We start from the raw sequence: 22,120 nt of genomic DNA on the forward strand, positions 1-22,120 counted from the left end.
TGATAACACATACCGTTATCTTTATCAGAGATTTGCAAAACTAGATTACGATTTATATAATTTTTACTATATTCAATTGTGGGGAAAAATTAAACTTGAAGGCATCGACTTTCAATTAGAACTCAGTTTTTTTCAGAACCTGCGGAAAGCCGTTGAGGATTATTGTATAAAACATAAACAGACTGTCCTTCCTTATCACGTACCAGACTCAAAGTGGAGTACAGCCTTTAATGTTACGCGAAAGGACTGTGATTTGTTGTTATTAGATGAGATGAAATTCGTCTCCTTGATCAGACAAAGGCAGCATACAAATAGTACAAATTAAAAAGAAAATACAATTTTACTGCAATTTTGTGCGTATATACATGTATCATAATCAAATTATGTAGTTTTGACTGATTTTTCAACACTTATGTACAGTATTAACAGAAAAAGCTCTTAGGGAATGTTTCAAAAGTTCTTTGTGCTGTCGTCGATAAATAGAATCTCTACCTTTTTATATCAATCGTAAAGATTTACAATTTTGTATGTGTCGTTCTTTGGCTTCTTTTTTGTAGTTCTTACTCAAACTTTGGTATAAAATAGCTTTTAACGTAGCTATGTAGTTTTACATCGCTGGTGAGCGTTCCTGAAAAAGGTAAAACAGAAAAGGGCTTCTGACTCATCATCATTGAAAGTGTTATTTTTAAACTATTTTGCCTTCCCTGCATAACTGAACTGTTATTATTGTGTTGCTGCTATTATCAGTTGTATATATATAGTAATAGTAGTATTAGTAGTAGAAACATTGTTGCTATTATCAGTTATATATATATATATAGTAATAGTAGTATTAGTAGTAGAAACATTGTATTGTATAGTTAACGATAACAAAAAATACCAGGTATAAATCCACGAAATTTCATTTTATACATTGTTTCACATTGTGTCTTTCTTTTTTAATCTACAGTTTATAGGTGAAAGTTTTTCTTTTGCTCAAAATATTTATCAAATTATATAAATAGCCGCACAATGATGTCTGACATCGGACTGATCATGTCAATTGTCAGGATTAACAGGGAATAACAGATAACGAATCTGATAGGAAATCTAATTATTTGTAACATTTAATAGACGACTAAGAGGAATCATGGCGGCTTTAATTTTTCTTGCTATGTTTCTGTCTGTACAAACATCAATAGCGTTTATGGATCCTTGTACCTTTTATCCTAAAGGGTAAGCTAGACATCAATAATACTATTTCTAAATGTATAAACAAAAAATAACTAAATATGCATCAATGTCGATTATCTTTATAGCACACACGCTTCAGTTATCAAAGATATTTACCTTTATGTTTCAATCAACCTAAAGGTACTCAAATATAGGAATACTGTTGATGTTCGTTTCAAATATTAGTCAACTTACAAAAACATATACAAAATGCTTATAAATCTTATGTAATAAGAATGCATAAATTTATGTACATTATTACGCTATATTGCGCTTTTGATAAGAAGATAGTATTTTGTGATGGTTTCCAAATAGGTTCAATTTGTATAAAGCGCACTTTTCATAGATATACGAATCCCGGTATGGTAGTTTCTCGCTGCTTTGAAGACCCAGTGGTGGCCTTCGGCTGTTGTCTGCTCTATGGTCGAGTTGTTGTCTCTTTGACACATTCCCCATCTCCATTCTCAATTTTATGTTAGGATGTGCATTGATTGTATTTTCAATGGTAATGTATACAAAATCTGTATGCTGCTGTTGTGTGATCAGCTGTTTTTTTCCACCACTACTATTTTTCCATGTTACTAGTATGATTTCAGATTTATACCGAAGAATGAAACAGAGACCGTTGTAATAACGCCATCTTGTTTAGAAGGAACCATAGACTGGAATTATCCAAGGGGTTCATTAAAAGTATTGTTTAACCAACCTAAACCATACAGTTTGTGTCTTACTAACTGGATTGGAGGTGATGCGTTTACCATCTATGATAATTCCTTTGGCAGAATGACACACTTAAAAATGCTCTCATTAGGTAATATAGGCAAATTATATTCTTTCAGGCTTAATTTTCATATCCTTTAATGCTTCAATATGTTTATGTAAACGGCGGATAAACGTCAACAGGAAATAAGTTTGTACTGACACATTGTTATTCTAATTTGGCGGTTTTTTTGAACACACAACATGTCAAAGAATGTTAACGATAACTAAGCTTGCAATTTTGTCAGGCAAATTTGACCTTGTATATTGTTCTATTATTTCGAATCATGTGATATTTATGTCCGTGATTGTACTCTTAAACATTTTATTACACAATATCAAGAGACCATAATTATTTATCTATCATCTCTACAGTATCTCTTCAAAAGTGTATGGTACAGATTTATACGACCGGCACGTGTTCTGGAATAACCTTCAAAACGTATGCTCGAAGTCAAAAGTTTGTTAAGCCGTTTATAGAAGACACTGAAATTATTTTAGTGTCATGCTTAGATTGCTCACTTCGCTGCAAAATAATACAAATTGTATCAAAACAAAAGTAATTTAGTTGACCGCCGATAACGTATACATTGTAAAACATTATCATCATAAATTGTTTGCTAGTTCTTGGAAAACTTTTTAGAAATTAATTAATCTTTGTAAATTCGTAAATACAAATGGGAGAGTTAAGTACGAGATATACATCAATGAGACATACACCCCATAAGAGATACATTTATCAGGTCTGATCTTAAAACCTTATTATTTACAGAGAGTCAATGTATTCAAAGTAGTGGGCACCATGCAGAGTTGAAAGTTGAAGCACCACCTGGACAGAGATACATGGGAGGGTTTTCATATGAAATAAAATATTAGAACAGTTTTCAACTTTCGAATTCTGTTATTCAAACACAAATCGCTTATTTTGACAACTTCAGGTTAAAGAAGTTGAACGATTACCTTAATTCCAGTTCTTAGTGGCAAAACTATAACCATTAACTTTTAAAATTATATAGTAATGCTTGTACATTTGAAAAGATAATACTGAAATTACGCCTGAATAATAAATACTTACTCTACGATTTAGTAAAGATATGTTGTCCTTCCACCCATGGAATCATATGAATATGTAATCATTTAATATTTTGTTCCTGTGTTACGTTTACATTTTCTAAAGTCAAACACGCGAAGCAAGGAATGTGGTTGTAAAATTTGATAAATGCTTTTTTGTGCTTCTTTCTTATATATATGTTTGTTTTGAGATTGTGACACAGTGATGACTGCTGTACACATATTTTGACAATTTTGCCTATTATGTCTGTTTTGTTCACGCATCGTTGTAAAAATAATGAAATTTGATGCGACTGTCATACAAGTGCGAGGTTTAGCGCCATGACACCAGGTTCAATCCACCATTTTCTACATTTGAAAATGCTTGTTTCAAGTCAGAAATATGACAGTTGTTGTCCATTCGTTTGATGTGTTTTATTATTTGATTTTGCCTATGCTTATGTTCTATTGTAGCATAATTACCTGCAGTCTGTCGAGTCCGTATAACTAAAGACCATTAGATCACATCGAGGGGAGGTCATAAATTCATTCTGCGAATTGTAGATTTTACTTTGTTTGGTGATCATTCCGTCTAAGTATCTTAATATATGATATATGTGGGTCGTAATTTTTATGTAGAACAACGGTAAATATAAAATTGCTAAATGACCTTAACGGTAATTTTTGGTGCATGACGATAAAATGTACATTTTCTTTATGCCGATAAAACTTTCGACTGATTTAGACGAATCAAGTAAAATTCTTTCAAGAAATAACCGAAACGATTAACTTTTTGAGACCGCTGTCGAGTCACGTTAAAATTTATACCAATCTGACGCTAACGGTAACCGGAAGTGACTGTTTCACGGATGAATATAAAAGGCATTCGAACCCTCGTATATTAGTTGAATACTGTTCTGTGTTACAAACCTTGTTAAAACCGACAGACATAAACTGATCTCAAAGGTGTTATATTTATATGACACTAAACAACGATTCTGATCAAATTCTCAATGTCGTTTAATAGAAACAAACCTAAGATAATCCCTTTTTAGTACAAATTAACTCAGTTCTGTCACATGAGCAATCCAATTTAAGTCAATTCTTTCAATGTGCTCTGCTCTATTTGATATTGCACATCTAAGCCGCGACATGTAATATGTGTAAAGTGATTAACCGCGACAAAGAAAATAGAAGGCGCAGACTTGATGATTTGATTCTAAACAGGTTATATAACAACTTAAAATTAAAATGTTCCCAGTTAACAGGTGGATATGATACGATGGACAACTGAACAGTGATGTAAAGTAAAACAGTGTACTTTGGTTCGATGGTTTGGTGAGCTTGAAATAGTATTAAAATATTTGAAATAACGAGATTGTTTTTTAAATTCAAGATTTCCATGAATAATTGAACAAACAATTTTGAAGATATTTTTATAATATGATTTCAAACTCTACCGAGATAGCTGGATACATTATCTTTCAAGAACATCTGGCCTGTGTATCTAAATAGTTGTAAACACCGTTCGGCAGTCGACGTCTCACTTTTTTTAGGCTAGTAAACTGTAGTAACCAAAGCTTGTATGACTAACAAATGGACATTTATGTTATAAGTATGATGTTTTCATCTTCGGTCATTACTAGCTCGTCTGATGCAAAGAATTTGCATAGCGTTATATTCATAAATTAGAAGTAACAAAACTGAAGACTAAGTATTATTTTCCTTAAGCACTGTATTGGGCATTATCACGATTTTTTCGAATCTTGAAAATCTTTGATTCCAAAAGATGTTAACTACTAAGTTCATATGCATTTTATCTAATTATCTAATCCTGTACCAAATCAGGAATATGACAGTTGTTGTCCATTCGTTTGATGTGTTTTACCTTTTAATTTTGCCATCTGATTAGGGATTTTTCGTTTTTAATTTTCCTCGGAGTTCAGTATTTTTGTGATTTTACTGTTTGATGTACTGATTAGACATAAACAGTGCTGCTGGCAATGGTTTTGTTCCTGGTTGAAGACAGCACGGTTACCTATGGATGATAACCTTCATCTGGGCCTTAGTGGAGAGTTGTAACATTGCAATCATACAACATCTTCTAGTGTTTATAGTAATACATAATAAACTCCCATTAAACTAGAAAAACAAAATAAACAAAAAGAACTGGAAACATAAACATAAAAACACTTACGTTTTCCATGTATTTGCTGTTTTTGTGTCTATGCTTTGATAGTTGTTAACCCCTATCTTGTCTACCGATCTGACATACACTGTGCATGTAGTAGGGTTAAATCCATCCAGTACAAGAGTATCTCCAGTGTTGCCAACGTCTGAGTAGTACTAAAAGAAAACAACATACTATTTTAAACGTTCCTGATGAAGGTAAATTCAGAAAAGTGCTTCGAACGTATACAATTTCTGTAACGTGTTGTTTTCTTTTTAACTTCTTTGGTTCGATGCCTCTGCTGGTCGACTCTTAGCCCCGCGGGTATCATCAGCACAGTAGTCAGTACTGCGGTACTGACATGAGTACTGACATGATTTACAGCAATTCTTTTTAAAATTGTTCGCTTATAAACTTTGAAATTATTATAACAATCTAAGGTTTCAATTCCCTCATGCAAAGTTGGCCTTAGATGGATTTTGCTATTTTATTAGGTTATTTTTTTTCATACAACTTTTCAATTGTTAAGGTTCTTATAATTCATTGGCCTTCAAATAATTGGCTTTGGCCATTCCTAATGAAGGTAAATCAAAGAAGCGTTTCCGACGAATGAAATTATGTTACATATTGTTTTTCATTTTTTTTTTCATTCTTTACCATGTTTGAGTTTTATAGATATTTCACAGTTCATTTTGTACAATATTTATTTCTGTAATTACACAATTTATTTATCAGTTATAAAAGAGGATATAAACACCTATAATGACATTGCAGGCAACTTTTAAAATGGAAGGGGAAAAAAAGAAAATTGTCGTATAACATTTTTCAATAAGAGATAGACAATTTTTGATTATCTAATTCATAGTGTTTTCATTTACCACAGCCAAATCTAAAAAATATATTAACAGAAAAAAGTACTTGATAATATTTTGTTTTATATTTGGGATTTTCTTTCTTCACTTTTCTCTTCTTATACAGTTTTTATTTTTCAGTCTTCATTTACAACTGTCCGACTCCGTTCAAATATGCAAATCTCAAGTCTTCAAAATGTTTTCTATCATACTGTTTCGTTGTCGTGTGTTGTTTACGCGAATATTATTAAAAAGAAGTGTATGATATACACAGTAAAACAGATGATATCTTACTCTTAGATATGATTTGCGACCGTACACTTTATCTGTTATATATTTTTATCTTTTTTTACCTCTCATACTCATCCTTTTTAACACTCCAACTTTTTCATGCCACTCGTTACAAATATATTATATTGACTATGTTTTAAATCAATGCGAGTACTATTCTATTTGATTCTGTGTATTAAAAGAAAGTAAATATTTACCGACCAAGTGACGCCGTCATCGTCCGTAACAGCACAGCACCAGTGAAGAGCTCCACGTTTCTGTAAGAAACAGCCATAGCCAAGGGTCGATTGCTGCAGGAAACTGCATTGTATACCTACACAATTATGACTATAATGACGCGTAATGAAACTCTGAGTCGCTACATACTTAGGTACTGTTCCAGGATCTTGTCCTGTGTATTCCAGCATTCTCCAGCTGCCATATTTTGATGGAGTACCAGTGGAGGAAAAATAATTGAACAACCCACCTATAAATAATTAAGGAGTAGGTCCGGTAAGGGCCGATTTTGGCCTCGAATTTCAGGTTCATCTGACGAAATATTTTGGATACTTTTTAAACATTTAAGTGTCTATTTCAGTTGATTCAATAAGTTTAGTTGAAAGATTTTAACTGATTTAATCATTAAAAACGCTCCGATTCAAGCTTAAATATGAATAATCTATCAAAAATGCCCAAAAAAAATCCACTTTTCAGATTGTTTTTGTCAAACATGAAAGTGGCCGCATCCGTGTCCATCCTCAATCTTTATATATATTATGTATTATCATCAAATACAACTTAAATTTCAACATAAATGCGGCCACTTCTATTGAAGACGGAAACTGTCTAAAATTTAACTAAAATGCTAAAATTATGAAAATTTCAGTAATTTAGTGAGAGAGTTAGCGCTATAAAACCAGGTTTAATCCACCATTTTCTACATTTGAAAATGCCTGTACCAAGTCTGGATTATGACAGTTCTTGTCCATTCGTTTTTGATGCGTTTTGTTATTTGATTTTGCCATGTGATTATGGACTTTCCAAATTGATTTTCCTCTAAGTTCAGTATTTTTGTGATTTTACTTTTTAGCATGACTTAATGATGCTAGTACCCGATATATGTGCATGGTATTGTCAAAAACAGCCCATATTTATGTAGCAGAAGCATCTACTTTCTAATGAATAACTAAAAGACTACATTTTAACAATTTTGTAAAACTGCTATATTTTGGGGCCAAAAAGAGGTCTTACTGGACCTACTCCTTCAAAATAAAAGAGGGACGAAAGATACCAAAGGGACAGTCAAACTCATAAATCTAAAACAAACTGACAACGCCATGGCTAAAAATGAAAAAGACAAACAGAAAAACAATAGTACACATGACACAACATGGAAAACTAAAGAATAAACAACACGAAAACCCCACCAAAAACTAGGGGTGATCTCAGGTGCTCCTGAAGGGTAAGCAAATTCTGCTCCACATGTGGCACCCGTCGTGTTGCTTATGTGATTACAAATCCGGTAAATAGTCGAATTCGGTAGGTCACATTCATGAAAGGGAAGGGATTGTAGTTACGACGTAAGGAACATATCCGATATCATTTGTGAAACGGTTATTCCATAACGGTCAACCAACTCGTGATGGCGTCCGTAAAATTTACGAAGGGATGATTTCAACTTTACCATTTGGAACTCTTGGTTTAATAGCTTCCTTGTGAGCAGTAACCCTCTATCAAGAAAATCATGATAGGAAATGCAAGCACGGGAATATCGTATCAATTGGGAGATATATACCCGTATGCAGGTGCTGCTGGAATGTTGCTACTTAGAAATGGAAAGTTCACAATTGGAAAGCTGAAATCATCTCTTTTGTCGTAAAGTTTGATTTCAACCGACCCTCATTGTCAATTTCTAGATGTAAGTCAAGATATGAAAATAAACTATATTAACACATAAATGAACATCGCAAAAATAATAACAAAGATCTACAAACGTAAGCCTTCAGTTATCGAGACCATCAAAACCAGGGAGAATATAATCACAATATACTTAGCAGCACTGTTCAAGGATATTGTCCTGTGTATTTAAGCATTCCCAAGCTGCTATACTTGATAGAGTACCAGTGAAAAAAAATAATTTAACAACCAACCTTTAAATAAAGAAAAAACAACATACTATCTAATTAAATGAACGTGTTCTTTCTTATTTGATCGTTGAACTTGTAAATAATTTGTATATAGTAGATAGATATCTTGTAATAATAACATTAGTTCTTCACATTTCATTGAAAGATATAATTAGAATATGAGAACATCGGCAAAATAAATGACAAGAAATTAAGCACAATGCAAACGAAACCATCAATGACAGGGGAATATAACTACGATATTCAAGCATACACATCTAGATGAGAGAAAAGTGAATAGATAGATTTTTAAATTTCAGAATCCCAAACCTAAATGTCAATCCTGTAAAATGATTGGTTATTACCTGGTGATGAATTTTGTGGATCATTTAGCACAATCTTATACCAAGCTTCTAGAAGATTATCTACTACAGACTTGATATGTTGATCTCTATTAAAAGCGATTGCTTTATTTGTGACTTCATGGTGGCTAATTCCGTGGCCAATGGCACTGCCTTCCATGATTGATGGTCCTCCTTTGTACATCAGTACAACTTTTTGTCACTGATTGCGTATATTCAAATAATGCATAACATCGACACTAATTTTTTCCAATGCAAGCTTATCACCTTTTTGATTTTAACTGCATTTGGACTATTTCTGTTAGTCTCTTCGTTTTTGTGGAAATATCGCATTTGATGTGGTATCGGATCTTTAACGTCAAATTAATTTAGACATTATTCAACCCAAGTAATACAGAATACGTAGTCAGTTTAAACATTTATAAATTATTCCTAGATGCACCCGCTTTGATCATTAGATATTAGATTCATTTTATCCACATCAATTTCAACTTATTTTCTATGCCTTAATCTGAAAATATCATTCCTTTTCGACATACCTATTCAATTTCCTGAAACAGAATTTGAGTGTACCTTGTTTAATATCTACTACCAAAAGTATACTCTTTAAAAGCAAGAGAAAGCTTTTTATGAGGAACATTCGTCTTTTTTATTGAATATTTACCTTAGCGAGGTTATTATAATATTGAAATGACGACACTGATTGAGATATTTGATTATTGCAATATGTCTTCATTTGAACATTCGACATGTTTAACATCTCTGCTGCCTATAATGAAAAAAAGAGATAATATTAACAATTCTTTGATGCATTAGGTAGCGATACAAGGTAAGGAGTGTGGTTAAGCATTTTGACGTCAATGTATTTTTCAAAGGTGCAAGTTCTTGTGCAATAAATCTCATTTCTGTGCCGCTGTGTACTAATTTAGCCTTCAAAGATGATGTATAAGAACATCAATATTATTTTTAAATATTTTCTGAGATATTTTCTGTTTGACTCTTCGTATTTTCAGATCCAGAAATCATTGTAATATTTACAAAAACATGAAGTCTTGGACGGAATTTTACAAAAAAGTGATACTAAAATTAAAAAATATTTATTTCATTTCTTGATAGATACATGTAAACAGTTACAGAAAAGTTATCACTCTAAATGATTGAAATTCTTATTCTGACGTATTTTGGGGGATATGTGCGACATCTTTAACTCCCCCCAATTAGTAACATTTTATAGCAACTAAATGCAGATTGTTGCAATGAATTCATCAAAAAGAAATTATATTTTACCATTTAACATACAAACATATGCACATAAATATATGTTTAGTTACAAAGGTACCAGGATTATCATTTAATACGCCAGACGCGTGTTTCGTCTTCATAAGACTCATCAGTGACGCTCAGATCAAAATAGTTATAAAACCAAACACGTACAAAGTTGAAGAGCATTGAGGACCCAAAATTCCTAAAAGTTGTGCCAAATACGGCTCAGGTAATCTATTCCTGGGATAAGAAAATCCTTAGTTTTGTCGAAAAATTCAACGTTTTCTAAACAGGAAATTTATAAATATATAAAGCAAACAAGAGGGTAAATTTGCAAAAGAAATGAAAAAGGGATGATGGAATTTATGAGAGTTAATTTTCATATGTTTTCCTAACTGTATATTACTACGTTATATGTTATTTTTTCTCATTTGTATGTATAATCGAAGTACCAGTTTTATATAAGCATTACACTTACGTGCTTGCCTGCGAGGTTATTGCAATCGAAATAACCGGTTATGGCTATTGCTTTAAAGTTTTGTGTTCTATTTCCCAAATCCTCAATGGCTTGTCTTGTGTAGTCTTGGTAATCTGTCTGCCATGCCCAAACTAGTACAATTTTGTCAGGTTGTGATAAGAAAACCTAAAATAATTATATCATATTTCAATTTTTAAATATCCAAGCAAAACAGTTTTTCCTTACACATAATTTGTTTGTATGTTTTAAAATCATAGATTCAAACGATTGTGATTTGTGACTTCTTTAGATGGAGTTATCCACATTATACAGGAAGGTTCACATTTGAGTGTTTTTAGAATGTAAGACAATTAGCAATAAATCTCATGTATACTATATTTCTATGTTTGCAGATGATGCGACCGAAGTTTTTCAGAGAAATGAAAAATTATAAAAAGTTTGTACTCATTGAAATATTTTTTGGCATTGATACGGCCTTTTATTTTGTGTTATAATCATCCTAATCAATATTCTGTATGAATTATGGATAATAACTTTGTTGCAGATTATTTTAAACATAGATATCAACAGCATATTTAAGACTTTATATTGCACAACAGATATCAACAAAGACAGTTCTGTCAGTAAGAAGAATTATATGTTACGATTGAAATATTTGATCCTTTAAACATTTTCGTACGTTAACAATTATGTTATCATTACAAGCATTTACCGACTTTTTTAAATCTACTTTAACAAACCGTTTTCCAAAATTGCATAATTTCGGAATATCTTTTATTATAGTATTTCATTCCGGCTATTGGGATCAAGGTGGAGTTTTGAGCCTTGTTCTTGGGTATAATGAGTCTGTCGAAATATTCCATTCCATACCTCGTTTGAAAATTCAATGTAAATCTAAAATGAAACGTAAATTTCTACTAAGCAAGTTGGTATAATAAATGTTATCATGCTACACTTAAAGGATATCACGACCTTAAACTATTTCACATATGCAGCTGTTTACAGTTAAACAAAACAGAAAACTTGAAGAACAACGTTTTCACAAAAAAGTCACAAGACCGGAAGCGTCGACAGTGTAAGCGTCTGTTGTGATTCATGTACCACTAGAAAGCTACACTGGTATCTAAATATGTAAGGAATAAAACGTATGTCGGTTACAAGTTGAAACAGAGACAAATCGTATTGGTCAACTAATATATAGTTGTTATCGTGACCGTAAAATGTATGCAGTATCGATTTCAGTCATACTTTGTCATTACTATGTTGAAACATTTTATTGATAATCAGCACCCAATATTAACGCATAGTGTGAACATGAATGAGCGAACGTAACAAATGTGCTATTTAAACGCCAACTGTAGGAGATGAGGGCATGTTTCTACTGAGAAATGAGAATATCCAAAATAAAAAAACTACCATAAAACAGTTGCTATTTACCGTCAAATCATTACGAAGGGTCTTGTCAACTAACTTAGCAAACTGTGTGATGAAGTTGCCATCTGCAGCATGAGGCATATTAAACCAGGGATTTGCACCAATCCGATTGCTTCAATCTATCATGTGTTTAATAGCTGCCCCTTCTGATCCCGTGTGTGTATGATGTTCCTGTTTGCGTCTATCGTCCCGTGTTGTTGGTTCAGGCTAAATTTATACATGTGGCATAATTATTATTAAGATGTTATGACATAGTTAAATTATTTCACAATTTGCAAAACTAAATGCTAATATTGAATCTCACAATTTTTGGTAATTAAAAAGATGGCCTTCCAATTTTGAAAAAAGCAACAATAATTGTTAATAAAACAACATATAAAGATTGTTATGTATGATACGATTACAATTTCTATATATATGGTAATTTTGACATTAGAAATAATGTGATAAGCCTTCCATTTTTGAAAAAAAATTAAAAAAAATTGTCATTTAGTTTTGCATTTTTAATATCAAAACAACGAATCACAGTTTATTAACCATAGCAATTTTGCGTTTAAAAGTGACTTTATGCGAGTCACGCTCAATGTTGTATTTATTGAACTTGTGATAGATTAAACGTCTGGTGATTTTCGTGTTGATAACCCAAATTAAAACAATGGTACACATAAAAGAGTCTAATAAGCGATCAATCTGATGGCAATTATAAACTATATAAAAGACTTAAAGGATTGTTTATTCTACTATTCTATTCTACCATTTAGTGACTGCCTTCAACAAATTGAAGATTATGTCACAGGAGGAAACTTACAATAAGACATAGATTGAAAAATGTACAATTTTAAAAAAAATACGAAAAGTTAAAAAGATAAAAAATTTTGTATAATAAAGTAAGATATTATAACTGAGTTAATATTGATGCTTTGAAATTGAAGATTTGAAAGAGTCAACTGAAGTGCAATTTACAATGTTATCCGGTAGTTTGTTCCAGTCGGTAATAGTTCTTGGAAAATAGGATTCTTTTCTGTACACGTGTTTGGCAGGATGGAATTTAGAAACTGTTTGAATTAGAATGTATTGTTTGTCTTGTTTGTGGAATCAATTTATCATTTTTAGGTATTGCAACTTTTCGTTTTCAATTTTGTAAAGCATTACCAATCTGGAGTCTTTTCTTCTGTCAGAGAGACTGCGCCATTCAAGATGTTGTAACATGTTACCAACGTTTGAAGTGTTTCTGTATTTGTTGGTAACAAAACGTGCAGCCCTCCTTTGAACTTTTTCAATGCTATATATGTCTTGTTGTAAGTATGGATCCCAAACAGAGCAAGCATACTCTAGTGATGGTCTAACTAGGGACTTATATGCTTGCTCTTTAATGGATGTTGAACTTATGTTCAGGTTCCTCCTTAGAAAGCCTAGTGTGCTATTAGCTTTCTTGCATATGTTGTTAATATGTACATCCCATTTCAGGTTGGAACTGATGGTGACCCCCCAGATATTTTACTGTTGTTACATGTTCTAATGAATGATTGTGTAATGTGTAGTTAAATGTGATTGGTTTGACAAATCTTACCGTATTTATCCTATTATAATCGACTTAAATCATAGCAGCCGTTTATTGTTTTTCATTTAACCATTGTGTGTAGGCATTTATAATTATAATTTAGTCCTTGCTATTTTAGAACTGCTGTTTTATACAAAACCGGGTGCTAGATTTCCTCGCTGTATTGAATACCCATTGGTGACCTACTCTTTGGTCGTGTTTTTTTTCTCTTTGAAACATTCCTTATTTTCATTCTCAATTTTATTTAATTAATTTGTTCATTATAAGCCACGCTCGAAAGATATATTATGCAATGTTATAATCTCAGTTATTGATTCATCATAGATAGTTATGTGTTTTAAGATTACTGTTAGACAAATTCTAAACTTACATAACCTTTGTCATTATACATAATGTGTTCATGAGCAAATCTAAAAGATATTTCGCCTTCTCCGTCGTACAGTAGAGTGTAATTGCCTTTTGGAGCATAGAGGCCTATGGTTTCTCTTAACATCAGTTTCCCTAATATCATATTATAACTGAAATGAATAAATATATGATTGATCATATACCGAAGAATATGCCAATCGGAATATATGGAAAGCAAAGTAGAAGATGGTGATTGTTATTTACATGTCCATTAAGATAACAGAAAAAAAACCAGTCCTCTTAAAAAACTATTTTGCTATCTTAAAAACAAATACTGTTAAAGTTCACCGTAGCTTTCAATAACGTAATGAAACTTTGATATATATAGTTAATCATTATGTTTTAACACCGTTTAACTTAAAAAAAAGTACCCAATTATAATTTCTCACTTTTGGTATACAAATATATTAAAGGTACCAATGTACACTTGTATGCAAGTTGCATTAAATCTGATTAAACTGAATAAAACTAAAAGACACAATAGGTAAAAGTCAGTGACATTAAAGGAAAAGACCAGTCAACATAGTGTAACAATTCGACATAGTATATAAAAATATAAATAACTTAAGTTACCCACAGCCCAAGATGGAGCCGCCTTGCGTCGGTTAGATACTTTTCTTCTATAGAATAACAATACCACGAATGCATCAATTAAACAACTGAATTTAAAAGTTGTATTAATCGTTTAGGGAAACCCCTAAACTGGAAAGGTGATTAAATTCTACAAAATAAACGATCAAAGCACGATTTAAAAAAACACTTAGGCTGTCCGTAACTTCAAAACAACTTGTCCGTAACTTTTTTCATCATACCAATAGAGATGTCCGTAACTTTCAAAGAATCGACATACGCGGATGTAATGTTTAAACTGATGATAGAGATTGCATCGAATACATATTCACAAAACGAAGTAGATGTCTAGTATGATATAATTCATTGTATCGATGGAAGATAAAATTGGGAAAAATATGAAAAAAATCCGCAAAAACTCGGGTATCATTTTGTATAACGTCGGGGTACCCGAATCGCCTAGTTCGGAAGGTTGTTTCCGATCATAGCAGATAAACTGTTGAAACATCATTGTTCGTTTTTATTTTTGAACAAGTAGACTACACAAGTATTTTTTACACATACACGCTTACTGATTTTCTGCCAGCAACGACAAGGGTAGCGTGAATCCGGGATTTTGGAGGGGAACCCAAATTGCCCAGGCATGCAGTGGATAGACTATACGAGACTTAAGTGCACAAACTTTTTCCGTCTTTTTGAAAAAGCCAAAAACACTTTTCTCTCATCCCCACAAAAACAAATCCCATCAGCATTGACAGTAAAATAAAAGGGGTGTCAATCTGGACACACTGGGACGTTGCGCACGGTGATCATGTATTGCGGCACCCTGGCCAAGATTTACAGTAAATGGGAAAACTAAAAAAAAGGACATTTTGTATAAATGAATAAACCTAGTTTCACAGCAAGCTGCATATTTCATTTGTATGCAAGTTGCATTAAATCTGATTAAACTGAATAAAACTAAAAGACACAATAGGTAAAAGTCAGTGACATTAAAGGAAAAGATCAGTCAACATAGTGTAACAATTCGACATAGTATATAAAAATATAAATAACTACGTAGGACAACAGGGTAATTTAATAGTCTAACAACCCCTGATAACATACAAAGAGAGAAAAAAAAAAACATACTAGGAAACATATTCAAAAAATCATAACACTATAACTAACTGTTGGGATGTATAAATACCGAGCCGCGTCAAAGAGTATTCATCAAAATACACATAGAAAGAAACAGAGATGAAGGTAAACCGCAAACATATAATTAAACTCAAAACATTAAAGAGTATGGAAAAGCCTTGGTCTGACAAGCGAAAAACGTCGATAAGACGCACATCAGTAAATAAAAGTTCAAACCAAAACCAGGATGGAGTACCACAAACCCCACATTAAACGTCTTGGTGTAAGTATGATGCGTTAATAAAATCCCATTTGGTGGTGAATGAGTAGTATAAACGGCCGCGAAGGTTACAAATATGATGTTAATTGTCTTTTAATTGTTGAAATTATAATTCTTAAAATTTTAAATCAAAAGTTACCCACATCTAAAAATAAAGTTACGGACAGTCTTCTTAGTTTCGATCAAAAAGTTACGGACATCTTATGCATTTTTTAAAGTTGACCTTGCGCTTTAGTGAACTCTATATTAACAAATTTATGGTAATTGTTAGTCATTTATTAATTCAATAATCCTATAAATATTTACATTCTGCATGAAAAACGTCGCAAAAGGTACATTTTGTATGAATTAAATATCAACGAGTTTATAGTTCGCCATCTTGGGCTGTGGGTAACTTAAGTTACCCACAGCCGTTTAAGCACAGTGAATGTAAACGCACCTAATTCGCATTTTGACAAATTCTGTTATTTCAGTGACGCACTAAGGCCAAACAATTTACAAAATGTAAAACTAAATACAATCGTTGACGGTCTGATAAAATGAAAAACTAAAACCAAGAAAAAGAATAAGAACTATACACAAGGGAGACCAGGACTGACATGTACGTATTCCTCATGTTTTATAGACTTTTGATTACTCTAAAAAAATCATTTGTGAATGTTAGCTGACATCAACCAAATATACAGCCTGCTTTGGTAATTACAGTTTGAAAGGAGTTCAACTAGTTGCTATATGATCTATTCCTATTGGATGCAAACTACTGAATTCATATTTATTCAAGAGACACCTTCCGCCCTTTTGTGATATTTACTCATACTAACAATATACTACCTCTCTTACTTTTCAATGTCCTTTGGTTTTAATATTTTTTTTTTAAATACATATATTCAGAGTAGATTTTTTGTTTCATTTCCAGAGCATCGTTAAGAATTTCTGTTTGAAGTCTCTTTGCTGGGCGTTTGTGGAATAGGTCAAACCTCTCCACTGATAAGAAAAAAGCAGTGGAGTGACATGAGAGGAAGTTAATCTTCCGTAAATGAATAAACATTATCGCAACTAATGAAAACCCCTTTTGAGAAACAAATGAGCAATATGTATACCTGGTAGAGAAGCAGGGTATCCGTCATTTCTCAAATTGACCAAATGTTGTTCATTTGTATCCCATTTGTTAGCGTTGGGTCCACTGGTTCTCTGTGTAATCCAGGACTGAGAAAATTTTGCAATATCAACAAATTTTAATTCAGATGAATAGTAAGAGAGACCACCCATATTCATACCCACAGAAACGTCCTTATTTGCCATGCTGTACAAAAATGCAACGATAATCATAAATTTGTTATAGAAATCAAGGAATATTAAATTTAAATATAAGATATATTTAGACTATTCATCAATTGTAAGGCGTGTGGTGACTTCAATCTCATAATCTCGCTACTCTCCCTGTTTGATATTTATATACATTTTTACCGTGATGTTAATGAGGTTCGTGCTGATCATTACTTAGGTTTTTTATGTTGTTTTTTTTTGTACACTGTCTGGTAGTTGTGTATTCCTGGTTTTCATGTTTTTCCTGCTTTCTTCTATTGTTTAAAAGTGTATCGGAAATTAAAATGACTTCATCCTTCAGATGTTATGTTAAAACACAAAAAAAATGATAGCCAAGGGATATATAAACACTTGAATACAAGAGGGTAACCGACGTGACGTTTAAAAACCGCATCAAGTTACAAGGTCACTATGACGAAAACAAAACACTAATAAACTGATCTGATTCTCAGTTTTGATCCGAATATCTGAGAAACGTATAATGAAAGTAAATTACTTCCGAAACACTAAATACTGATATGATGACATAAATCGGGGAAGAGCTGTCGACAGCACAAAGAACATGAACATATTCCTTTATATAAACGTTATTGTTACCGAAGCGCTTTTCTTAATTTACTTTTGATATTTAAAACAAAAACAAGGTGTTGTAAAGATTTGTGTATAAACGAGTGACACACATTATACATTCACATTCATAATTTTCACAAAAAAAAACCTAACGGGAGGGATTGCACTTGATTTTCATATGATGAAGACATAATCTTTAAATCAGTTTAATTGCGGCCTGGAGCTGGCATATCAATAACTGCCAGCAGTCCTTTGTTAATTTATGTATCATAGTCATTTTGCTTTGTTTCTTTTGTTACCTATTCTGACATCGGACTCGGGCTTCTTTTAAACTGATTTTACTGTCCGCTATGTGTTTCTTTATTAAACATCGGCTAGAGGTATAGGAAGGTTGCGACTGTCCCAAGTCAGCAGTCTCTGGCCTTTATTAATCTTGTATGTTTTTTTAAATTTTTAGTTCATTCATATATTTTGGAGTTTATTATGACGTCCATTTTCACTGAAGTAGCACATAATTTTATTTAGGGGTCAGCTGATGACCCCCTCCGCGTGTGGGATGTTCTCGCTGCGTTGAAGACCCATCGGTGGCATTCGGCTGTTGTCTGCTCTTTTGACGGGTTGTTGTCTCTTTGACATATTTCCCATTTCCATTCTCAATTTTATTCAAGTTATTTGAAAATCTGAGTATAAAAGAGAAACATACATGTTCGGATTATAATGAGAACATTTAGGTCCAGTATATCCTTCAAAACATTCACACTGACCATTCCAACATGTACCTTGATGACAGTTCGTAGAACAACCGCATATACCAGGACCTGTACACTGTATTCCTACTAAGAAATGACAGACATTTCACAGCTCAAATAAATATTCAAAGACATGACCATCATTCAAACTGATAAGTATCATATCATATTTGTGTACTAGTAAATGAAAATCTTGTGTATCACAATTGGTACCGGTAACTTTAATCAATATGAAAAAAAAATATACTATAAAGTTTAAAATACGCAATCATATCAAAGCCTTATTTCAAGATTTAAAAAAATGGTAAACTACTGTCGGCTAAAATATACATTCAGATCAGAAGATAGTTCTATTAATATTTCTTGTTTTTGAGTATGAAAAATAAAAGTAATAAAAGTAATAAAAGAAAAGTAAAATCATAAAAAATACTGAACTACAAGGAAAATTCCAAACGGAAAGTCCCTAATCAAAATCAAATGATAAAACACATCAAACGAATGGACAACAACTGTCATATTCCTGACTTGGTACAGACATTTTAAAATGTAGAAAATGGCGGATAGAACCTTGGTTTTATAGCGCTAAACCTCTTACTTGTATGACAGTTGCATTAAATTCCATTTTATTTACAATGATGCGTGAACAAAACAGACACAATAGATAAAAGAGTCAAAGTATGGGCACAGCAGTCATCAATGTGTCACAATCTCAAAACAATATCTAACAAAAAATCACAGAAAGCATTTATCAAATTTTAAAACAACATTCATTGCTTCGCGTGTTTGACGTCAGAAAATGTACACGTCACAAAGGAAGAAGTATAAAATAATTTTGTCGTTCAAAGTATTCTCAAAGACATTATAATTTCACATGGGGAATCGTGAATGATCTATACTTAATAGTCCGACTATGGTCTTTCAAATACGAAATCTGTAAAGCACAAATGGTACTTTATCAGACAAAATATTTGCTATAATAGACGTTTTACGCGTATACATTTTTGCTAATTCCGCCGACGTGTAATGAAGATGCTTATCATTGATACACAATTATTTTTAGTAAATTAAAGTACTGATAATTTGGACACTGACAGTCCCAAATACATTTGTGCTCCGCTGCATACCATTTCCAACCATCTTGACATGGGCAGGTTTTGTTTTAATGAAAAGTGAAATACTTTTGTTAGTCCAACATAAAAAAAATAATCTGCTTTTTTACGTATATAACATTTGCATTGACGAACAGTATTTGTTGTTTGTTCGGCAGCTAAAATAAATATTTTAGGATTCCGCTCAAACTGTTTACACAAAATCTTCAGTTAAGCGTGATTTGCGCTATCGTGACGGCTTCACTGTGAGTTCATTATTTTTGTTATGTTCCTTTTTTTAATTGAATAACAACAAAACAAATCTGTTGCATGAAATGTTTTTTCTGTTCTTTCACTTAAATATCTCATTTCTTTTTATAATGTTATCAAGCTAATTTTTATCTAAAATACGGCAAAAATTAAATGTTTGAACGAAACAGATTTACATGTCCCGTGGCATTTGCATCCGCAGTCAACATCACATTCATTACCAACAAATCCCTCAAAACACTGGCATTTACCACTATTTGTATCACATTTCCCATTCCAATGACAGTCATTCGGGCATGTGATGGAAATACTGACTCTAGGAATACACCAAGAAAAAAAATGTTATCGCATACGAGATAGATATATAAGTAAAGTAAAAAAATACGTCAGAACTATTCCCTTTTCTACTTTCAATTTTTTTAAAGGCCACTTTACCATAATTTTCTATCTTTATATCTCTGAATAGTAGTACCAAAATCTGATTTTAATTGTCCAACATTCTTGTGGGTTGATTTTTTATTGCTTTTTGAAAAAAAAATTGTTTTCTTAATATTTTGTTTACAATGATTTCCCAACAAATAAGCGATTTAATAAACTTTATCAGCATGAAGGAAACAAGTGTACGAGTAAATGCCTCCTAACATTGTTCCTTAAGAGATTGCAAAGGTGTTGAATATTTGAAGACCGTACGGTGTTTCTAGTAGTTTACATTCTTGATCTTAGTTTTGTGGTAATTAGATATTTAGATGCTGCTTATAAGTTCCAAGTGAAAAAGAATAGTTGTTATCCTCGTATGTCAGACTTACTGTTCTTACCTTATTACGCAAAAAAGTGCTATGAGGAACATAAACGATCGCATTATAAATGTAAATACACACATATGTCTTTCAAATATTGATAAGGTTATATTTCATATTATTGTATAGCAATATAATATTTCCCACAGAAAGTAACCAAAAGTTAGCGTGCAATAAATTCCAATATTGCACTAGTGCAATAAATCTTCAAAATTCATGACGTCATCAACGACAAAATCTTAGTTTAAACCATTTTTTACCTTCAAATATTATATTGCTATACAATAAAAGGGTTATTGCATGAATATTGGTGATTATCATATACTTAGACTAAATAACATATGATTTTTACCGTATGATAATAGCATTAAATTAACGTATATTTCATATTTTTCGAATTGGTGCTTAGCGGGCTGATATGAAAAGTTTATCACATGCTTCGATTGTTATCACATGCCTTTCCGGAACGTTATCGCATGGCATTCCGGTGATACTCGGCAAATTCCGGAAATTACACATCAATGCTACGTTTTCAGTGAAAAACATTACAAAGTAGTGTACTAAACAATTATTTGGATACTGGAAAGTATATTGTGTACAATAATAAAAAAAAATAAAAATAAAAAAAAATAAAAAAAATAATTAAATAAATGCATTTTTTTAAAGTTTCAAACATAATTTAGAAAGTTTCTTTAAAAAAAGTTGACTTTTCCAAACAATGTTCATAATGTTGAATTATTTTTTTGTCAATTCGTCCATATTAAAATGTGTTTTTCTCTGTTGAGGCATATGATAGAAAGATTTTATATCAAATGCATAGATTTGGGATCCGACGTCCGTGAACTTTTCACTCTTTGAACTTCTTTTCGGGAACCACGTAAAAGGATCAATATACTGAATCTGTTATTTTTCTCTACTGTTGAAGCATATGATAAAAAGATCATAACATGTCATTTTTCATATCGCATGTATTATCAGCCCTCGGTCAATATCAGCCCTCGAGCCATGCGGCTCTTGGGCTGATATTGAACCTAGGGCTGATAATACATGCGATATGAAAAATGCCATGTAATAATCTGATAATATTGTCCCTCGTAGAACAGATATTGCACTCGCAAGCTCGTGCAATATAAAATTCTACTCGGGACAATATTCCCCAATATTCATGCAATAACCCTATAATATTATTAATTCGTATATTTTAACAAATTTGATTCGTTTAGGGATAGTCACATGTTAAACTATATTTTCGAAGGTAGATAAAAAACGGCGGATAGCAAAAAGCATATTGCACAACAAAATGCATATTGCACGGTTATTTTTAGAATATCTAAAAACCGGTATACTTTGTGACGTCATGTAATGAATTTCATGATATTGTGTAAAGTTTTATAAAAAGATATCTAT

General features: G+C 32.1%; 2 protein-coding genes and 2 long non-coding RNA genes across 4 annotated transcripts in view; 2 read left to right on the forward strand and 2 right to left on the reverse strand.

Annotated features, from left to right (window-relative positions):
• The window catches only part of LOC139510127 (uncharacterized), a 63,600-nt gene that overhangs the window by 38,732 nt on the left and 2,748 nt on the right, over nucleotides 1-22,120 (forward strand). The gene's annotated exons all lie outside the window — the stretch shown is intronic.
• On the forward strand, nucleotides 1,112-2,847 carry LOC139510297 (uncharacterized). The gene is made up of 3 exons (XM_071296802.1): nucleotides 1,112-1,215; nucleotides 1,809-2,023; nucleotides 2,744-2,847. Exons 1-3 carry the CDS (start codon nucleotides 1,130-1,132, stop codon nucleotides 2,845-2,847), a joined length of 405 nt encoding a protein of 134 aa, XP_071152903.1. The 5' UTR covers nucleotides 1,112-1,129.
• Nucleotides 9,476-11,341, reverse strand: LOC139510130 (uncharacterized). The gene is made up of 3 exons (XR_011661836.1): nucleotides 11,282-11,341; nucleotides 10,542-10,706; nucleotides 9,476-9,569 (listed from the first exon to the last, which is right to left on the reverse strand). It is a non-coding gene; the product is annotated as an uncharacterized lncRNA (long non-coding RNA).
• On the reverse strand, nucleotides 11,339-14,048 carry LOC139510129 (uncharacterized). The gene is made up of 3 exons (XR_011661835.1): nucleotides 13,907-14,048; nucleotides 11,979-12,182; nucleotides 11,339-11,435 (listed from the first exon to the last, which is right to left on the reverse strand). It is a non-coding gene; the product is annotated as an uncharacterized lncRNA (long non-coding RNA).

The sequence above is a fragment of the Mytilus edulis genome, chromosome 2 (assembly GCF_963676685.1).
Source record: "Mytilus edulis chromosome 2, xbMytEdul2.2, whole genome shotgun sequence".
NCBI lineage: Eukaryota > Metazoa > Mollusca > Bivalvia > Mytilida > Mytilidae > Mytilus > Mytilus edulis.

Bases quoted from the DNA above. Each gene is read 5' to 3' on its own strand.
- LOC139510297 (XM_071296802.1), top strand. From the start codon at position 1,130: ATGGCGGCTTTAATTTTTCTTGCTATGTTTCTGTCTGTACAAACATCA. The intron at 1,216-1,808 runs GTAAGCTAGACA...GTATGATTTCAG, and splicing joins TGTACCTTTTATCCTAAAGG to ATTTATACCGAAGAATGAAA. The intron at 2,024-2,743 runs GTAATATAGGCA...TATTATTTACAG, and splicing joins CTTAAAAATGCTCTCATTAG to AGAGTCAATGTATTCAAAGT.